Source organism: Sus scrofa, chromosome 6, assembly GCF_000003025.6.
Source record: "Sus scrofa isolate TJ Tabasco breed Duroc chromosome 6, Sscrofa11.1, whole genome shotgun sequence".
In the NCBI taxonomy this organism is placed as follows: domain Eukaryota; kingdom Metazoa; phylum Chordata; class Mammalia; order Artiodactyla; family Suidae; genus Sus; species Sus scrofa.
Window position 1 is genome coordinate 103,144,831 of NC_010448.4, and position 22,688 is coordinate 103,167,518.

Here is a 22,688-nt window from a genome sequence, read left to right on the forward strand (position 1 = left end):
CCAACAGATGAGGATGCAGGTTCGATCTCTGGCCTCACTCAGTGGGTCAAGGGTCCGGCGTTGCTGTGGCTGTGGCGTAGGCCAGCAGCTGCAGCTCTGATGTGACCCCTAGCCTGGGAACTCCCATATGCCACTGCAGCCATTTAAAAAAAAAAAAATGACATCCAATTTATATTATTATCACTTTCACCCGGTATGATGGAACTATTCTGAAATTCATAAATAATGGTGGGGAGAAAGTCTTTGTTTCAGAGACCACCCTGCATCTTGAATATTTGGATATTTTAGTGAGCAAAAGAAATGTTCTTCCTCTCCCTCCAATCATTGTTCACAGCTACAGAAAGTAGAAATTAGATGAGAGCATACCATACTTTATATGGTTGCTTCATTCAGCCCCTACAGCCACCCTATGGCATAGATGGTCTCATTATCCCTACCCCAGAAATGAGCGCAAAGACAAGTTCACACAACTTATGTTGACAGAGCCCAGACTGTACCTGGACATCTAATGTGAGCACATTATCCTGCTTCTTTGTTGGAGAATAACATGTCAATTAAAATTTAGGGTACAAAATAGTCATCAAATTTCATTACACTGTAACCCAATTTAAATCATAGTCCCCCAAATAAGTGATATTAGGACCTTAACCTCCTTTTCACACTTTACCTCTTTAGGGTCAGAGTTTCCACACCTCCCTCAACATTTTAAATTTAATCCATATCGAATAGTTAATATTATAATCATCGGTTTTGCAATCTGGGTGAACTTAGGTCAATTACTTAATAGTTCCCTCCTCTGGAAAATAAGAATAATAATAGTTGCTATTTCATTGGGCACTTTATAGATTATAATAAAGACTAACAGAGATAATGTATGTAAGGTTCACTACATAGCACCTGGCATACTAAGGGCTCAATAAGTAGTAGGTTTAGTTATTATATTAATATTATCCTTCTTTAAAATTATGATCAACCAAAAACACAAAATTTATATCATCTACCATGAGAGTTCTCAGTTTTTTTCCAGGACAGAGATTTAATTAACCCTGCAGGACTTCCCGTGTGGCTCGCAGCATAACTACTCGGCATTGCTTCTACAGTGGCCATGGCTCGACCCCTGGCTTGGGAACTTCCATATGCCGCAGGTGCAGCTACTTGTTAAAAAAAAAAAAAAATTAACCCTGCAACATATTTAAAATTTTTGAATGCCTCTTCATAAGTTTAGGTAGATCACCCTAGCCTATATAAGAGAGGGGACATTGTTCAATATTTGGATCTAAATAAGAAGATTAAAGTCACAGAAATAAATTTACATGGCAATGTCTAAAGCTTAAGAAGACAACACATTGGGAGTTTCCCGGTGGCCTAGGAGTTAAGGACTCAGCAGTTGTCACTGCTGTGGCATGGGTTTGATCCCTGGCCTGGGAACTTCTGCGTGCCCTGGACAAGGCAGAGAAAGAAAAAAAAAAAAGACAACATTTTGATGCAAATAAGTCTGGATAGGTGGGTCAAGCCTCAAATGGGGTACATCCTCCATTCTCATCCTCGGACCCCTGCTTCCTTTCTTCCTTTCTCAGTGCATTGAGCATCATGGTTCTTAAAGGAAATATCTATAATGCGTCTTTTGAAAAAAGTTTCATTGGGTAATTTTGTGAGTACCCCACAGTGTAAGGCTGCAGCATCCTACTCTGGCTGAGATCCTAAGGATTTTTAATTTACATGAGCATAGCCATATGGAATCAGTTAGAATCCCATTCACCCAGAGGTGGTTTAATACACAAAATTGGTTCTACAGGAATGGGAAGGCTGAGAGGGTGATGCAGGGAGTGCAGTAAGCAGTCACCACTCCTTGGACGAAGGGAGCAGAAGTCTAAAGCAAGGGTAACCAGAATGTAGGGACTCAGAGGGGAGGCCCAGATAACCAGCTCCAGACCACAAGAAGAACGTGGCCACCTGATGCCTAGACTTTCAAGGGAGCAGCTGGCGCACAGGCTGTTGGGATGGAGCCTGGAGCCACAGCTGCCAGCACAGGGTGGGAACAGAAAGGAAGCCCCTCCTCTCCTCCAACCTTCCTTTGTTAGAACCTAACTGAAAGCTGGCCAGCAAGGGAAGCTGGGATATGGAGTCCTCAGTGTCCGGGCCCCTGTGCCACAGAGCAGCTGGGTAGAGAAGATGGGCTTGGACCTTCTAGACAAAAAGAAATTCACCAGAACAAGGCACTTTGTCCGGTGGGTGAATAAATGTGCTATTTTTGTGAGGGAGCAGGAGTGTGTCCAAAAGCCCAGGGTGAGTGTGGTGAATACGTAGTCTTGGTTTCCGTGTTCTGTTAGGGGGGCACCTCACGGCCCTAAGCCTGATGCTAAATAAAATACTTTAAAAATATGTATTTCTATAGAAGATGGCTCCAAAATGCAAGTCAACTACTTTGATGTTTTTTTCTGGTATTCTAGTCCTGGGCAGGTGGGAGAATTGGATTTCGATCTTGTGGCTTTGGATTTAGAGCAAAGCTGTGCGTCTTCTAAAAAGTCAAGGGTAACATTAATGGTAATTTTTGTTTGTTTTTTCTTAAAATGACAAAATAAATAATACATAGTACAGTATTTTTGTCAAGGTCAGATGATATAAAAGTATACAGAACAAAATATGAATTCCCCCTTCTTTCTACCTCTAACTCCTGTTCTCCCCAGAGGTGGCCCATGACTGCAGCTGGTTACATCATCGCTTAGTCTTTCAAGAGTAATTTCAGCTACAAATGAGTTTCACATACTAGCTTTAGACTATAACTCCTCCACCTCCAGATGTTAGCTTGTGACGTCGGTCTATTTCATTTAACTCAAGTTGCAAAACAACCTAAAAGAGCTTTTTAAGCTTAATCTTTCACATGATGTGAAATGCTATTCTTTCTCATTCTTTGAATCAAAAATAAAGTTGTATGAGACTGTACTCCTAAGATTCACTTGTTTCCTTTAATACCGGTCCAGTACCATATAGACATCTATTTCATGCCCTGTCTGAAGAGATAAGTCCAGCTGCAAATGGCAAAACTTGCCTCAGCCAAGTTGAATAAACTCTTTTTTTTTTTTTTTTTTTTTTTTTTGGTCTTTTCTAGGGCCGCACCTGCGGCATATGGAGGTTCCCAGGCTAGGGGTCTAATCAGAGCTGTAGCTGCCACACCTACGCCAGAGGCACAGCAATGCAGGATCCGAGCCGTGTCTGCAACCTACACCACAGCTCACGTCAATGCTGGATCCTTAACCTACTGAGCAAGGCCAGGGATCGAACCCGCAACCCCATGGTTCCTAGTCGGATTCGTTAACCACTGAGCCATGACGGGAACTCCGAGTAAATTCTTTTAGAACAGTACAATCCAAATGAATTGTTACTATGATTTGAAAGAGGGCTTTGAGAAATAAAAAGGTCACATTATCTCTGATTCATAATCAACTCACTCATAAAGAAGGACTGTGAAAATCAATCGATTGTATAGACAGAGTCTCTCCTGAATCAAGTTACTGTCCTCCTGAATTCTCTTCCTAACCAGGCCTTGACTTTTGTGCTTATATGTCCATCTTTGCATCGCCCCATTTTAGCGAGGATCCTGGTAAATAAGTTTCCCAGAATCCTGAGCCCTGATCACCCTCTGTATCTGATGGGCTCTTCATCTCTCTCCATCTTCCTGGTGATGTCAGGTCACCCTGGCCTGTCCCCAGACCTAACCTAAATGTTAGGTGAGTTTAGCCAGAATCCTCCCCTGAATCCTGAATCCTTAATGTTTGCTCTGAGTACTTTTTACCCCCTGACACACACCTTGCTCCTTGGAAATAAATTCCCACTTTTCCTTGTTAAATATGGAATCGAACCCATCTCTCTCTTCTACAGAAAAACCCTGCTGTGGTTGTGCCCATACCTATCACAATAGTCCCCTTGAACAAAGCCTGCCTTTCCATTCTTTAACTGGTGTAAAAAATAACTTTATTTATTTATTTATTTATTTATTTATTTATTTTTGGTCTTTTTGGGCTGTACTCTTGGCATAGGGAGGTTCCCAGGCTAGGAGGTGAATCGGAGCTGTAGCTGTTGGCCTATGCCACAGCCATAGCAATGCAGGATCTGAGCTGTGTTTGCAGCCTTCACCACAGCTCCAGCAATGCTGGATCCTTAACGCACTGAGAAACAGCAGGGATTAAACCTGCATTCTCATGGATCCTAGTCGGGTTTGTTTCCACTGAGCCACCATGGGAACTCCCATAAATCACTTTTTCTTTAGCAGTATTCGACTTCATAAACTTTTCTTTGATGTCCTTGTAATCAGAATGACTGCATATTTGGGAAGAGATTTTTTTAGAAGAAATTATGACAAAATTAATGATCCCAAAGAGATAATTTTAGAGGATTCCAAAAAGAAGGAATATTATTGTCATGTTTGCAATCATCATGCATTAAAACTAGAAATCAACACTAAGCAGGTAACAAAATCTAACCATTTAAAAATATTAGATCTTCTAAATGGCATTTGGAGTAAAGAGGAAATGGAGGAGTTCCCATCATGGCTCAGCAGAAACAAATCCTATTAGGAACCATGAGGTTGCAGGTCCAATCCCTGCCCTTGCTTAGTGGGTTAAGGATCTGGAGTTGCCGTGAGCTGTGGTATAGGTCAAGACGGGGCTCAGATCTGTCATTCCCATGGCTGTGGCCTAGGCAGGCAGCTGTAGCTCTGATTAGACCCCTAGCCTGGGAATCTCCATATGCCACAAGCAACCTAAAATGACAACAGCCAAAAAAAAAAAAAGGAAACAGACATTATTTGGAAATGAATGACAATGACATCGCTAGAAATCATCTCCATGGGCTGGGGCCATAGCTGTGATCTCAGAAGAATTCATAAGCCTATGCTCTTTCATAATTAAGCAAGAAATATTGAGGTATAAACACAATAGTCAGTTCACTCAACTAGAAAAAGAACATTTTAAAACGAAGAAATTACTAATAATGAAAGTGGAGATAAATTCATTAGGGAAAAAAACAGAGCAGTAGAAATAGACTAAAATAAATTAAAACAAAGTTGGTTCTTTAAAAGACCTAATAAGTAGATAAGTCTATTTATTGAGAAGGAAAATACAAATCAAATATTTGGAGTGAGAAAAACTTCTTAAAACACCTAAAAGATTCTTATGATAATTTTATGCAGGAAAATTTTAGAGCCAAGGTAAAGTAAACAAACATGTAAATTACCAATATTAATGCAAGAGGAAATATAAAATCAGGGAGAAGAAAGCTAATAACCATAGAACAAATTGCAAAAAAATATATACCTTCCCCAAAATGTTACAGGTAGATGATTTTACAGAAAATGTTATAGATTTCTATATCTTCTACACAAATATTTCAGGATATGTTATTTAAGAACTAAATAGAAAAAAAAAAAAAGAAAGCATAAAAGCAAATACAATAGAACTTTAAAAACTATGCTCAGGGGAAAGAAGGCTTTTCCAAACCATAAAATCTAGATTGCCTACAAAGTAATTTAAGATTCTCTACTATGAAGGACAAAATTTAAAAGACAAATGATAAACTGGGAGAAAATATTTACAGTATATATAACCGGGAAAGGGTGTAAGGGTAAGAGATGCCATAAGTAAGAAAATAAACAACTCAATAGGGAAAACAGAAAAAACTAGCAAAGGATATAAATAGGCAAGTTACAGACTAAAATACAAGAGGCTGATAGATTTTTTTTTTTTTCTTTTAAGGCTGCACCTGTGGCATATGGACATTTCCAGGCTAGGGCTCCAATCAAAGGTACAGCGGCCGGCCTACACCACGGCCACAGCAACTCGGGATCCGAGCCACATCTGTGACCCACACCATAGCTCACGGTAACGCCAGATCGCTGACCCACTGAGCGGGGCCAGGGATCAAACCTGCATCCTCATGGATACTGTCGGATTTGTTTCCACTGCACCACGACGGGAACTCCTGAGGCTAATAGATATTTTTAACCTGTGATATTAGCACAAATTTTAAAGTTTGCCAATATTTAATGTTGGTGAGGATTTGAAAAATGGATATTCCCATGCTCTGAGAAATGCTTTGAAGAGCAATTTATCAATATCCTTTACAGATGAACAAGCTCAGTACTTCCATCTAATCTTTCTACTTCCAAGAATTTTTCCCAAACGACACTTGCAAAATTGTTCTAAAGATACATATGAAATATTCATTACAATACTAAACGTAATAGCAACAGAGAGAAAATTACTGTGATGCCCGCGTTGCTTGCATAGCCCTTGAAAGCAGTGTTTATGCAGCCAACAAAAGGACTGAGTTGGAGCTGTATCTACTAATGTGATAAAATGCCCAAAAGATAGCAGTGTTAATGAATACAGCAAATTGCCCACAGAAGAAATATATAATCTCATCTGTGTATATGTAGCATTAATAATCATTCTTATACATAATCTACATGCATTAAAAGATGGTCAAGTAAAACGCTCTAAAACTGGATTGTGGTAGTGGTTGCAACTGTATACATTTATTAAAAATCATTGAAGATTCCCCTTTCTCAAAAAAAAAAAAAAAAAAGGTCAAATAGGCATCAAAGGATTGACAGTGATTCTTGGGGGATTTGTCACATGAGTTATCTTATATAGAGACACAGTTTCTGTATGAACTACAGTATATACATAGCTATTTAGAAACTATGGAGTCATATCCAAAGCCAATTCCTTAATTTAAGAGGCAAAAAAATGAAGACACTGTACAGTTTATCTTAATAAGGTTAATACCTAAATTTCCCAATGTCAACGATCCTAATAACAAGAAATGAAGTTTCTTCCTTCTTTTGTGTCTTGTTATCTGCAAATTCAAAACTTGCAAAAACAGCATCCCACGGGGTCCTCCCTTCTCATATAGTGCTCACAGGTAAGTACATTCTCACAAAGCTATGGAGGAATCATAGACATTAGGGATCCTGGGAGTGAACAAAATTGCATTTTCCTTAGAACAGCAGAGTCAAAGTGCATGCTAATAGTGTAACGGCGTTCATCAAAAACACAAATATTGAACGAAAGGGGGACAGGTCACAAAACATTGCAGTCATACTACCGATGTTTCTAATAAAATGTGACTTTTTCAAGCCAGATGACTAAAATAGAGCACTTCCACTTTTGATTATTTCTTCAGGTGGATGATGCTGAAGAACCTGACAAAATAGGGGAAAATAAAGCACCCAGTAAGTTCCAGTCCGTAGGAGTACAAGTAGAAGAAGAGAAGTGGTGAGTCCACATGCATTCCTACTCGTGCGTCTTGAGGTTGGCAAGTAAGCTACAAGTCTTTTTCCCCATGATAAACCTTCAACATTCAATGATATTTCTCATTAAGCGTTTGCGAGCATTTCAAGGGTAAGCTTGCATCAATATTAGCTGACTCCTTCCTCTAGTTTAATACTGAAGACCACACCATTTAAATTTCAGCTAGAATAGTAGAGTAGTATCGGAGGAGCCCCAGACATGCCTCAATGTCATGTTGATTATTTTGATTTAAAATTACTTAAGAAATAGTCAATGCAAAAGGGACACTTTTACCCTCCTCTCTGTCCCCCTGAAAATAGGAAATAAATCTCCCATATGAAAGGTGCCCTCCTTGTACTGGGGAATGCAGGGCTGAGAAAGTCTGTATACTTGTTACTTCTTTACTAGTTTACTCCCCAAGGCCAAACCCTGCTTAAATTCCTTACTAATTGTAACACCCAAACCTACGGTTCTTTGTCCTGTCAATTCCTCTCAAATTTATAGCTTCTTGGTTAAAAAGTAGAAAAGCTACCTGCTTCCGCCACTTTTTAGGTCCCATTTCCAGGAGGCCTCTGCCCACACAAATTAAAATTGTTTCTTTTTCTCCCCTTAATCTGGTTTGTGTCAATTTTGTTTTTAGTCCGGCTACAAGAAGTGGAGAGGAGTAAAGGGGGAAATTTCCCCTCCCTGACAGTACAATAAGTCACATTCACACACACACAAACACTGTTGTATTGCCAAACTATTCCTCTTTAAAAAAAACCTTCTATTTTTAGGCTAAAGATTTTTTTTTTATTTTGTTGTTGTTGTTTTGTTGTTTTGTTTTTTTGCTATTTCTTGGGCCACTCTCGTGGCATATGGAGGTTCCCAGGCTAGGGGTCAAATCGGAGCTGAGCCTCCAGCCTACACTAGAGTCACAGCAACGCGGGATCCAAGCCGCATCTGCGACCTACACCGCAGCTCACGGCAACACCGGATCATTAACCCACTGAGCAAGGGCAGGGATCGAACCCGCAACCTCATGGTTCCTAGTCGGATTTGTTAACCACTGTGCCACGACGGGAACTCCTTTTTTAATTTTTAATTTATTTCTTATTATAGTTTATTTACAGTGTTGTGCCAATTTCAGCTGTACAGCAAAGTGACCTACATATGCATGTACATTTTTTTTTCTTATATTATCTTCCATCATGGTCTAGCCCAAGAGACTGTATGTAGTTCCCTGTGCTGTGCAGCAGGACCTCATTGCTTATCCTTTCTAAATGTAGAGTTTGCCCCTACTAACCCCAAACTCCCCATCTATCCCACTCCCTCCCCCCTTCCTCTTGGCAACCACAAGTCTGTTCTCCATGTCTTTGTAGACTCAAGACTTTTAAAGAGAAAAGGACTCACTCCTATTTTTATTTCTAGAACTTAATAATGTCTCATGTTTACTCTGTGCTTAATGAATGATGAATGAATGAAGCATGAGGAGTAGGAGGAAGAGAAGATTCCCTGTCGTTGTCTGGAATCACCAGTTTCTTTGGATGACTCTTTAACATAACCTTACTTTCGAGTCTTAGTATCTAGAAGTGGGGAGTTTAGAGTTTGAGAGTTTGAGATCACAGAATCCAGAGGCTGGAAAGGACTTCCGAGGTCAGTGCACTCATTTGATAAATGAGGATTTGGTCCAGCGAGGTGTGTAAGTTTCCCAATCAAACTGTGAGGACCAGGGTGGATAGAACTATGTTTCATTGATAGGGGTACTCCCAGCTTTCGGACTGTGCTTTTCATGTACTTTTCACATACAGGTAGTAAATGCTGGCTGAATGAATTAAAGCTGTAGTTAAAGTAGGAGAAAGAACTCTATGCTATAAATCAGGATATCATCTCAACTTTGCCACTTTCTGTGTGAAAGCAGTTGGGTGTCATCCATCCAGCCATTCAATAAATATCTATGGAATGTCTCCTATATGCAAGGCCCCATGTAACATAAACTTAAAAATCAGAGAATAAGTTTTGCATCAGTTCATGGAAGGGGTCCTATTTTATAGCCTCTTGATATTGATACTGCACTTGCATCAAAAAGGTTTTCAAAATATGTATATATGTAATATTTTGATATTATTATGTTTGATATGATTATACAATGCTGGAAGCCCAGAAAGTTGGTACAACCCTTCTGGAAGCTAATATGACCAAAAATTAACCTCAGTTATCATCTACCCAGAGCCACTGACCCAGTAATTCCATTCATAGGGCTCTCCCAAATGAAGTCACTCAGCGAAGGGAAAACAATTGTGGAACATCATCTGTCGTTGTAAAAGAAAAATGTTTACTATCAAACATCAAGCAATAAGAGAATGCTTTTGTAAGCGACAGCATGTCCCCAAGGAAGAATATTATACAGCTATTAAATGCGATTTGTGAAAACGAAGGGAGAAATTCCCATGGTACAATGTTAAGTGCAAAAGAGCACTAATTCCCACCTGTGATACTCACAAAGATGGACAAGAACTGAAATCTAATCTGTAAAACTAGCAGATGTAGAAGTGATTTTTTTTTCCCCATTTTAATCTGAAATGTTCATTGTACTTGCTTCAGGCTTTAATAATTGCTATTTTCAAACCAACCCTTCCCCTTGTGGCTCAACAGGTTAAGAACCCAACTAGTATCCATGAGGATGCGGGTTTGATCCCTGGCCTCACTCAGTGGGTTAAGTATCCAGTGTTGCTGTGTAGGTCACAGATGCAGCTCGGATCCCACACTGCAGTGACTGTGGCGGAGATTGGCAGCTATAGCTCCGATTTGACCCCTAGCCTGGGAACCTCCTTGTGTGGCAGGTGCAGCCCCAAAAAGGCATATGACAACAACAACAACAACAACAACAACAAAAAAGAATGTTAGAAGTATCAGACATGAATTTTTTTAAATGATGATTAAAGTGCTAAGGGCTTTAATGGAAAAAAGTGGATAGCATTCAAAAATAGATGGGTAATATAAGTAGGAAAATGGAAATTCTAAGAGAAAATAACAGGAGTTCCCTGGTGGATCAGCAGATTAAGATCTGCTGTGGCTCTGGTTACTGCTCTGGCTCTGGTTACTGCTGGGGTGCAGATTCAATCCCTAGCCCAGGAACTTCCACATGCCACTGGCACAGCCAAAAATTAAAATAAAAAGAGAGAAAAAAATAACAAATATAGGAATCAAAAATGCTGTACCAGAAATGAAGAATTTTTTTGATGGGCTCATTAGGAGACTAGCCATGGCTGAGGCAAGGATCTCCTAGCTTGAGGATATAACAATAGAAACTTCCAAAAGCAAAGAGGAAGAAAGCAAACCTGAAAAAATCAGAACAGAATGTCCAGAATCTGTGGGACAGTTATAGAAGGTGAAGATGTGCATAATGAGAACACGAGAACAAAAAGAGAAAGAGGAAAATCAGCAACATTTGAAGCAACAGTGATGGAGAATTGTCCCAGATTAATGTCAGACACCAAACCACAGATCCAGGGAAGTCACTGAAGGCCAAGCAAGACAAAGGCCCAATACAGTACACCTGGGCATTTTCAAAGAAACCCAAGGAAAGAACTCCTGAAAGAATTCAGAAGGAAAGGACACCTTTCCTATTGAGGGGCAAAAACAAGGATGACATGTGGCTTTTCCTCAGAAAGCATGCAAGGAAAAAGACAAGAGAGTGAAACAGTTAATATCTGAGAGAAAAAAGCCACCAACCTAGATTCCTATACACTGTGAAATTATCCTTCAAAGGTAAAGGAAAGATAAATTATCCTTCTCAGGCAAACAAAAAGCGAGGGAATTTGTAGGCAGTAGCTCCAACTTGTGAGAAATGTTAAAAGAAATTCTTCAGAGAGAAGGAAAATGATGCAGGTCAGAAACTCAGATCTACATGAGGAAAGGAAGAGCATCAGGGAAGGAAGAAGTGAAGGTAAAATAAAAACTTTTATTTATCTTATTCTGAATGGATCTAATAGGTAACAGTTTGTTCAAAATAATTACAGGAACAATATATATGAATTTATTATACACTTGAGTATAAGTGAGTTGAGTAACAGCAATAATACAAGGGATGAGAGGTAAGAATTAGTGTTATTGAATTATTATAAGGTACTTGCACTACTCCTGAAGTGGTATAGTATTATTTGAAAATGAACATGGATTATTTGTAAAATATAGAGTGCAATCTCTAGGGCAACCACTAAAAAAAATTTTTTTAAGTATAACTTATACACTAAAAACTTATACACTAAGGAAAAAAGGGAATGTGTCAAAGACAAAAATAAGAACAAAGAACTAGGGCAACAAATAGAAAACAGTAACATATATGCTAGACATTAATCCAACTATATCAATAATCACCTTAAATACCAATGATCTAAATACACCAATAAGAAGACAGAAGTTGTCAGGGTAAATAAAACATAATACCTAACTTTATGTTCTCTATAAGAAACCCACATTAAACATTAAGACATATGCAGGAGTTCCCGTCGCGGCGCAGTGGTTAACGAATCCGACTAGGAACCATGAGGTTGCGGGTTCGATCCCTGGCCTCGCTCAGTGGGTTAACGATCCGGCGTTGCCGTGAGCTGTGGTGTAGGTCGCAGACGCGGCTCGGATCCTGCGTTGCTGTGGTTCTGGCGTAGGCCGGTGGCTACAGCTCCGATTCGACCCCTAGCCTGGGAACCTCCATATGCCGCGGGAGCGGCCCAAGAAATAGCAACAACAACAACAACAAAAGACAAAAGACAAAAAAAAAAAAAAAAAAAAAAGACATATGCAGATTAAAAGTAAGGGGATAGAGAAAGACATACCATATTAACATTAATCAGAAGAAAGCAGGAGTAGCTATATTAATTTCAGAGAGCAGACTTTGGAGTAAGGAAAATTATCAGAGATAAAGAAGGATATTAGATAATGATAGTGGGGTCAGTTCTCCAAAAAGACATAACTGTCTTTAATTTTTATATGCCTAAAAAGAGCATCAAAACACATGAGGAAAAAACTGATAAAATTAAATTCACATGGAACATTCACCAAGATGGACCACATTCTGGGCAAGAAAACATACCTTGATAAATGTTAAAGAATAGACTTGTGGCTGTGGGAGGATGGGGGGGAGGAGTGGGAGGGATCAGGAGCTTGGGGTTAACAGATGGAATTCAGCTAGATGGACTTCACCTAGAAAATAATAACAGAAAGATGCTGGAAATTCCCAAAATATCTGGAGATTAAACAACATATTTCCAAGTGATATATGGCTCAATAGAAAATTTTAAATATTTTTAACTGAATGAAAATAAAAATACCACTTATCAAAGCTTATAGGATGCAGCAAAAATAGCACTTAGAGGGAAATTTATAGCACTGAATGCACATATTAGATATGAAGAAAAATCTAAAGTCAACCACCGGAGTTTCCGTCGTGGCGCAGTGGTTAACGAATCCGACTAGGAACCATGAGGTTGCGGGTTCCATCCCTGTCCTTGCTCAGTGGGTTAAGGATCCGGCGTTGCCATGAGCTGTGGTGTAGGTTGCAAATGCGGCTCAGATCCCGCGTTGCTGTGGCTCTAGCGTAGGCCAGTGGCTACAGCTCCGATTCAACCCCTAGCCTGGGAACCTCCATATGCCGCGAGAGTGGCCCAAAGAAATAGCAAAAAGACAAAATAAATAAGTAAATAAAGTCAACCACCTATGCATAGTTTTCCCTAAGCATAGTTTTCCCACCAAACTAGAAAAAGAAGAGCAACTAAGTCCAAATTAAGCAAAAGAAAAGAATAAAAATTAAAGCAAAAATGAATGAAATTGAATACAGAAAATCAGTATAGAAAATCCACAAAACCAAAAGCTGAATCTTTAAAAAGTTCAATAAAACTGACAAGCCTATAGTCATGCTGAGGGGAAAAAAAGAAAGCAGACACAAATTACTAACATCAGAAATTAAGGGGGACATCACACAAACCCCATGGACATTATAAGGATAATAAAGGAATATTATGAACAACTCTGTGCCCACAAATGATAACTGAGATAAAATGGACCAATTCCTTAAAATATGCAATCTGCCAAATCCCACACAGGAAGAAATAGACAATCTAAATAGGCCTATATCTATTAAAGAAACCAAATCAATGCAATGGAGAAAAAATAATCTTTTCAGCAAATGGTGCTAGAACAACTGGACATCCTCATGCAAAAAAAAAAAAAAAAAAATCATCTACACAGAACTTATACCTTTCACGAAAGTTAACTCAAAATTGATCACAGCCCTAAATGTAAAACAGAGAACTATAAAACTCCTAGAAGGCACTCTTGGGCATATATCCGGACAAAACTCTACTTAAAAGAGACACATGCACCCGCATGTTCATTGCAACACTATTCACAATAGCCAGGACATGGAAACAACCCAAATGTCCATCAACAGATGATTGGATTCGGAAGATGTGGTATATATACACAATGGAATACTACTCAGCCATAAAGAAGAATGACATAACGCCATTTGCAGCAACATGGATGGAACTAGAGAATCTCATACTGAGTGAAATGAGTCAGAAAGACAAAGACAAATACCATATGATATCACTTATAACTGGAATCTAATATACAGCACAAATGAACATCTCCACAGAAAAGAAAATCATGGACTTGGAAAATAGACTTGTGGCTGCCTGATGGGAGAGGGAGGGAGTGGGAGGGATCAGGAGCTTGGGGTTATCAGACACAACTTAGAATAGATTTACAAGGAGATCCTGCTGAGTAGCATTGAGAACTATGTCTAGATGCCCATACTGCAACAGAACAAAGGGTGTGGGGAAAAAAAAAATGTATACATGTAAGGATAACTTGATCCCCTTGCTGTACAGTGGGAAAAAAATAAATTAAAAAAAAAAAAAAAAAACTCCTAGAAGGTAACAAATGAGAAAAATCTAGATAACCTTGGGTATGAGGATGGCTTTTTGGATATAATACCCAAGCCATGACCTATGAAGAAAATCATTGATAAGATAGACTTCATTAAAATTTAAAACTTCTGTGAAAGACAATGTCACAAGACTGAGAAGACAAGTCACATACTAGAAGAAAATATTTGCAAAAGACATATCTGATAAAGAACAGTTGTCCAAAATATACACAGAACTCTTAAAACTCAACAACAACAAAATGCACAACCTGATTAAAAAAATGAATAAAGGGAGTTCCCATCGTGGCTCAGCGGTTAACAAACCTGACTGGCATCCATGAGGATGCAGGTTCAATCCCTGTCCTTGCTCAGTGGGTTAAGGATCTGGCGTTGCTGTGAGCTGTGGTGTAGGTTGCAGACGCGGCTTGGATCTCACGTTGCTGTGGTCCTGGCGTAGGCTGGAGGCTACAGCTCCAATTAGACCTCTAGCCTGGGAACCTCCATATGCCGCAGGTGTGGGCCAAAAAAATAAAAAGAGAGAGAGATAAAAATGAATAAAAGACTTTAACAGGTACCTCACCAAAGAAGATGTACAAACGTCATAAGAAAATATACAAAAAGATGCTCAACATCGTATGTCATTTGGAAACTGCAAATTAAAACAATGAGATACCACTACTCATATAGAAAAAAGGCAAAAATCAGAAACATTGACAATCCCAAATGCTGATGGGGATGCGCAGCAACATTAACTCTTGTTTATCTCTGATGGGAATGCAAAGTAGTGCAGCTGCTTTCAAAGAGAGTTTGGCAGTTTCTTACAAAACCACTCTCCTGTCATAAGATCTAGCAGTTGTGCTTCTTGGTGCTGACCCAAAGGAGTTAAAAAATTAAGACCACACAAAAACATGCACACAGATGTTTGTTCCTAATCCACAAACTTGGAAGCAACCAAGATGTCCTTCAGGAGGCGAATGGATAAATAAACTCTTACATCCAAATTACAGAATTTTATTCAGTGTTAAAAAAGAAATAAGCTATCAAGCCACAGAAAGACGTGGAGGAAACTTAAATGCATGTTACCAAGGAAAAGCAGCCAATCTATAAAGGCTACATACTGTATGATTCCAACTATACAACATCCTGGAAAAGGCAAAACTATAGAGACAGTAAAAAAGTGTTTAGGGGGAAGGAGGGTAAATAAGCAGAACACAGATGAGTTTTAGGGCATTAAGACTCTTCTGTATGATACCATAGTGGTGAATCCGTGTCATCATACATCTATCTAAACCTATAGGATGTACCTCACCAAGAGTGAATTTTAATGTGCCCTGTGAACTTTAGATGGTAATGATGTGTCAGTGTAGATTCATCAGTAGGAACAAATGTATCACTCTGGTGGAAGATCCTGATGGTGGACAGGAGAAGTACACAAGAAGTATTTTCTGTTCCATTTTGCTGTGAATGTAACACTTCCCTAAAGTGTATCAATTTAGAAAGAGAGAGAGAGAGAAGGGAACATAATAGTGTAAATGTCAGTATTGTCTTGAGGTGTGTTGTTCAATATATATAAAACTTTTAGAAAAATACTTGACACATAGGGAACATTATATGTGTTTCCTATTCTCTTAGGTACTTAAATAGAATCTCTCTGAAACTCGAAGTCTAAAGAAAGCAATGATACCGCCTTTTCTTTAAAAATAAGAGAAAATCATCTTCAGTTTTTAAAATTTATTTCCAACCTTTCCCCTGCAGTCAATAATTCTGTGTTATCCAGTTCACACCCTGACACTTGTCCATCTACAGGAATGTTAAATGTTACATGATTTGGACATACCTAATAGCAACCCCAAACTTCAAATGAGCTACTTTTATCATGTTATTAAAAAGTTGAATATTTAATAAATTATTGAAGTTTGTAGGATGCTCAGTTCCTCAATAAGCTGAGTGACTTATGTTAAATTCATCCCCCCAAGGGGCTGGCAGCCCCAATTTTGGTGCTTAACCTTCCAAAACATACCTGTCCTCAAAGGTAGTTAACTGCTGAAAAGTAAATCAGCATTTAAAATTGATGTTAATGATTGTTTTCAACCTTTCTAAAAGAAATCCACTGTCAACAGGCAGGGATTCTGTGTTTCTTCTGTCTCTAACTATAATTCATTTTATAATTTTGCTGGTAGTAATTCATACAGATAGGATCTTACAACACAAAATTGGGCAGATGAGATTTCCTAAGGACAACTGGGGGATTTTTTTTTTTCTTCAATTATCTAGTGATAGAGAGGAGACGATTGTTTTCACATTGAAAGGCTGCTACAATCTATCTCTTCCTTCCCTAAATAAACAGACACTAAATTACACTAACCTAACAAAAAGTAGAGAAAGAAAATAGAGCCAGAGAAAGAAAGAGTGCAAAAAAGAGGAAGACTTGTAAGAGGCCCAGAGACTCATTATCACCTTTTGAAACCAAATCTAATATAACAAAATCCATCTGGTTGACTGTCTATGAAGAGATAAGACTTGTAAATTCAGGGTGCTCTGCAGGGTTCCCCATCAAGACAAAAGAAAAAGCTAATAACTCATTAGTAAAAAATGCAATGCACTGGATAACCTATCTACTTCAGGAAAAGGAATCCAAAGGGAGGATTACAAATCTTCCCGGTAGATTTGCAGGCAGCACAGCGATCACATCTTGAGAATGCCACTGGTAGCAGGTGTGCCACGTCCATTCTCCAGAACTGCCTCGTGGTATGGACCATGCAGAGGGATGCTGGTAGAAGGTCACTAGTTTAAATGCTGTGGCAGCACCAAGCCAGGGTCAACAAATGCATATGGTTTTGAAGCAAGACTGCTTTCTTAAGCCAATGAAGATCTTCCTCCTCTCCATCAAACACTAGGCATCTGTTCCCAATTCCTGTTTTAGCCAGTGGGATTATTTGATCGGATCCACTTGGCATATTTTTGCTGCTCTGCAAGTCTCCTCCTAAACCAAGCTGGCAAATCCTGCCAACACCTCCCCCAGGAACACTGTCTCAGCCGCTGCTCTAGCCCAGGGCCTCCAAAGCATCCTGCCCCCATTCTCTGCCATCCTTTTGACCGCTCCCCAGGAATTTGCATGAGGTCTTCTTGTCTTTCAAGCTGATAATTAGCAAATCTAGTAAACCAATCCTTTCTATTGACCAAGGTGAGAAAGCTAAAAGGCTCCCAGGAATCTCCTCTTTCCTTCCAAGTAACAATTCTTTTCTTTTTCTTTTCTTTTCTTTTTTTTTAATTATTACTCAATGAATTTATCACACCTGTAGTTGTATAATGATCATCACAATCCAATTTCACAGGATTTCCATCCCACAACCCAAGCACATCCCCCAACCCCCCAACAGTTGTATTTCAACGGTAGTTCAAACTAGACTTTCTTACAGGAAGGAGCCCACTGGTGACTCCAAGACTCACAGTGGACACAGAAAGGAAGAATATTATTATTTTCATTACAAAAAGAGCATGCATATTTACTTGGAGGAAAATATACAGTAGCAAGTTAACAGCTTATAACTCCCTGATGGACTTCGGAGCAATTAAAAAAAACTGTGACTCTGTGTGGCTAGATAGAAAGTAGATATTAAGATAGATATTATCTATCTTTTCTATAATAATTGTGTATTATTAAATAATCTAATAAGAAAAGTAAGGTAGTACTTATATATTATGAGATTTATAAAATACAGAAATAAAATTTCCCATAATCCCATCCCTTAAGCATGAACTAACAAAGGGGTACATTTTTACTCATGCTTTATGGAAAAACATTTTGAAAGTTTTGAAATCCAATATTTAAAAAACTAACCAATGTTACAAGAAGCTTTCTCATTATTAAATATTCATGACAAATGGCTTTTATAGTTACACGATATTCAGGAATATGGCTGGACCATAATTGGCTTCCCCTTTTTCTCCCTGATGAATATCTACATTATTTCTAGACTGACTCTTGATTAAAGGTGGTGAAAAAAAAATACACACATCTGCCTTTGAGACCTTCTGAAGCTAAATGACAGTAAAAGGATTTTGTGTTTGTTCTGGCATACACTGTCAAAGATGAAGAGAACAAGATGGGGGAAGACACCGAGGTGAAACTGTGGAAGCTAGAAGGTAGAGAGGAAAGTGGTAACTGAGTTAGGCAACCAGAGAAAAGCTGAATCCAAAGCTAGTGAGGCAGACATCTAAGACGTAATTCAACTTACATTGCAGAACCCACAAAGGCATGGGGATTGACAGCGCTGGATGCTCTGAACATAGGGGTGAAGGTGCAGCGGGAGGCTGGACGCGTCCCTTCAGAGCCTAAAACAAGGGGACCCCTGTCTGGAGGGCAGCAGCACAGTTGAGAGCAGGGTTGATGTATTGAAAACAGGAAGATGCATGAAAATTTACCAATGGAATGTTGACGCACCTGCCCTAGGCGTTCTCTGCTCACTCAGCTCCCAGAATCCTGGCAGCCAGACACATTCCCTCTACGCAGGCACAGGCATATGGAAGGGTCTGTGCTGGGGGACTGGCCAGTCTGAGCCCAAAGACCAGAAGAAACCAACACCACAGGGATTTTTGCAAGATGAAAGCCTAGGCAGATCCCCTGCACTGAAGGCCCTAGTGAAGGACCCTCTTTCCAACTTCTCAGGAGGCTTTTACTATGCCTTTCACGCCAGAGACTCCTCGAGTTTTTAGTCATTGTATAGGGAGATGCTGCTGGTCTCACCGCAATTTTCTGGCAAGAAGACTGGATGTTGGGGAGGGAGTGGGACAGACTGGGAGTTTGGGGTTAATAGGTGCAAACTATTGCCTTTGGAATGGATAAGCAATGAGATCCTGCTGTGCAGCACTGGGAACTATATCTAGTCACTTATGATGGAGCATGATAATGTGAGAAAAAAGAATGTATACTTGAATGTGTAATTGGGTCACCATGCTGTGCAGGAGAAAATTGACAAAACACTGCAATGCAAAAAAAATCATAAAACAAAGAAAACTCAATGTTATTTTCCCAGCGTATATGTAGTTAACAGATCCATCTATGTCTTTGTAAACTGCTGCTTGACGGGCTGGATTCTTTATCTGGAGATCGTCCAACTGAGAGTCATTGTTAGGACAAGGACTGTTTACCTTCAGGGTCCAGGGACTTAGAGGAGGAAACTTATCCCAGAATAAATGGGTAGTCAGTCACTCTGTGGCCTTTTCCTCCCTCATCAACCCCCCCAACCCCCACCCCTGCCATTCCTTTGTTCAATCTCTGACGTTTGATTAACACGAATGTCCAGAAAGGGATTGCATGCCTGGAGGTGTGCAAAGGGAAAGCCAAGATCTTTTCATCTTGTTTCATTTATAGGGTAGGAATGGGGGCAGAGGGGGCATATTTTGGTGATGGCCTCTGGTCTTTCTTATCTCCAGCTGGTGGAAACATACCTTCGAGAAGACATTACAAAATAAGACACACACCTCCAGGACACTTAATGCTAAGGGGGCGGGGGGAAGCTGGCCTCAAAAAGTGTCTGTGAGTGACACCTGCCATTTCAGCAGGTCTGTGATGCACAGACAGAGTCACGGGTGTGGAAGGAAAGTAGCAGCATCTATTATTGGGAGCGGCTCCCCATTTCAAATGCCAACTTTTGTTTCCTCACCACACTTACTTCTATTTCCATAAAATTCTGCGTTTTTAAGGTCTCCCTTGCTTCACACATTGAGGCTCATGGCCTCCTACCTAGGTGGAACAAGCACGAGGAAAGAGGGCATTGTTTTCTCCTTTTGCACCATGTCAACTGCTACAAAAGATCTCTTTTGATCCTAAGTGACTTAAATATGCAAACATCTGGGCTTGTAGTGAATTGTGCCTTTTCAAACAGGCAGGATGTTAAGAACAAAAAGCCAAAATCGAGACAGCATCTTCTCACAGCCAGTTCAGGGACCACAGGCTTGGCAAGACCTCTGGAAGTCAGAAACAGCCGTCCTTTGCCAACCAGAAGCTTTGGATCGATCTCCACTCCTCACAGCTTGGAGTACTACATAGCCTAGTACCCACCCTCGATATTATATTTGGCAAACAATCGCTTTTCTTTGCCAGTTAACAATACCGTGACCTTGCCAAATAGTTCCTTCCAATACACCTGAGTTTTAAAGGTGTGGCATTCATGCATTTCAAATTTCAAAAGCCCTGAAAGTTGGCACAATTCCTGATATGCCTCATACACCCCCCCCACCCAGTCCTTCCCTCCCTCTCTCTCACCCACCCCCCTCCTCCCTCCTTTTTTCCTTTCTTCCTTTTGTCTTCCTGGCTTCCCTCCCTCCCCCCTCTTTATTTTTTTCACATGCTTTCCAAGACAATTTAGTTTGCAAAAAGCAAAGGGACCATATGATTCAAAAGCCTATAGCCTCCTCTTGACCCCTAAGCAAGACTCAATAAAAGAGAATTCTATGTGAGACTTTTCTGGCTTTTGTTCATTACCTGGGGTCAGGAGCAAAGGAGTGACCTAGGGCTCTGGTTGCTGAGGGAAAGCAGGTCCTTCTGGGGTGCAGTCAGTTCAAGGATGTTTTGTTGAGGCTCCCAATCCAAGGTTCCTACAGTGACAGCCCATAAAGGATATAGCACCAGCCCAGCTGGTACTCAGAGGAGAATGGCTAGGTGCTGGGCCCTTGCTGAGGCTATCAGGTGATACCAAGCCCACTCTCATTACTTTCCATTTCCTCCCTTTCTTTTATTGGGCAAATGCATTACAATTATTTGGAGTAGGGTCTTTATGTTGCATACCTATTTTATTTTCCTTTCCTAAAAGAGCGCTTCGGGCAAAAGGATCGTGAACATGGAGAGTTTTTGAGAACCAATGGATTCTGTAATGGGGTGACGGACTGAGCGTCTGTAAGATGTTTATGACTTGAGTCTCAGATCGTCGAACTTGCAGGAACAAAGCCTATGCGTTCTAAAGATGCAGGCTGTGACCAGCTTTGGTTCAGGACTTATTTTGTTCAAATACAGCCCCACCAAACAGGAGGGACGAAATGGGTCTCCGTGATCTACCATCTGTTGATTTTCAACCTGCTGTACAGAAAAGTGGGGGGTGGGGGGTGGAGGGTGGGGGGAAAAAAATCCACTCATCAGATATACAAACTTGTTCCATAGAAAGAGCACAAAGAACAGCACAGGTGAATGCTCCCAAGTGACTTTCCTCTTGACTTCAGCACAGACGAGGTATTGTGTGTCATACTGGTTGGTCCAGTCTTTGGTTTCATGGTTTTCTGCTCCTTTGGCCAGAATGCTGGCCGGTCCTTTTCAGAGGTTGTAATGATTACATGTTTTGGCTTTAGGGCACAGAGGACCAGAGAAGCTTCAAGAGTGGAGTCTGTGGGTTTGGAAACAGCAAGCCCCTGGGTTCAGCTTTTAGGTTTGTACCATCCACCAGCAAGCAATCTATTCTTGTCAAAAACACAGAAGTGAATCCAGTGTCTCCTTCTGTGTTCCCGATCAAAACTTTAAAACAACAATAACAACTTGATTGCACCCTTCACCCAGAAGGAGCTCTGCACATGAAAGACAGAAAACATTTTGTAGAGCAGAACATTCTTTGAAAGCTCTGGGTGGAAGAAAGCTCGCTTAAGGAACTTAATTGAGAGAAACAGTGCAGCCTGGACAGGGTTGCCTGAGTTCAAAGGCACCGCTTTTAATCCCAAACCATTTTCATTTTACTTCACTTTTCTTTCTTTCTGGGTGACTAAACTGCGAACTTCTACTAATCTACTGCCAAGTCATTTTTCTTAAGAAGGTGGATACTTTACAAGATTCATAGCCAGGAGCCCTCAGTCAGGAATGCTGGTGGGACGGTTTTGTGTAGATAAAAACAGAGACACGGGGGAAGTAGGTCATTGTGTTTTGTATGTGGAACAGACTCTGTCTCTGGCAAGTTTGCTCGGAAGGGAAACAATGAGGCACTGGTCCTTCTTTAAGTTTGGAAATGTAATGCCTCTGGCAACCCCTGATCTGGGAGAGTGGAGCCGGGTGTGTTCATAGTTGGGACTGTGTGTTAGTGGAACAGCCAGAATGTCAACTGCTGCAAGGAAAGTCATCCAAATCACGCATGTGCAGCTGGAGCGGGAGCTCAGCTTCAGATGTCATTTCACATCTTGGCGGATGAACAAGAAGGCAGAAATGGCCTCTCACAGCCAAGAAGCCAGTGGCTATTGGAAGAATCACGGTAGCAGAACTGCTCTTGCTTGCACGGCTAGGACAAGCGGTCTGTAACATTCCTTGGGACCTTTCCACTCTGTGATTTTTCCTATGGCCCAACTGAGAGTTAAGAACTTACACATGACCATGCATAATACCGTCAACAGAGGTAACTTCCTGACCACAGCAAACAGCAAGACAGGCCAGCCTTTTGTTTGGCTGGCCTATCTTCATAAAATGAATGGTGAGAATCACAACATTTTGGATTATTTTGATCATCCTAATAATGACT

General features: G+C 40.3%; 1 protein-coding gene across 15 annotated transcripts in view; it reads left to right on the forward strand.

The window, feature by feature from the left end:
• The window catches only part of DLGAP1 (DLG associated protein 1), an 866,754-nt gene that overhangs the window by 811,743 nt on the left and 32,323 nt on the right, over positions 1–22,688 (forward strand). For all 15 annotated transcript variants that reach the window (XM_021097724.1, XM_021097721.1, XM_021097720.1 and 12 more), the window contains one exon: positions 7,183–7,274. In XM_021097724.1, the coding sequence (XP_020953383.1) occupies positions 7,183–7,274 (92 nt within the window). The remainder of the gene's footprint in view (positions 1–7,182; positions 7,275–22,688) is intronic.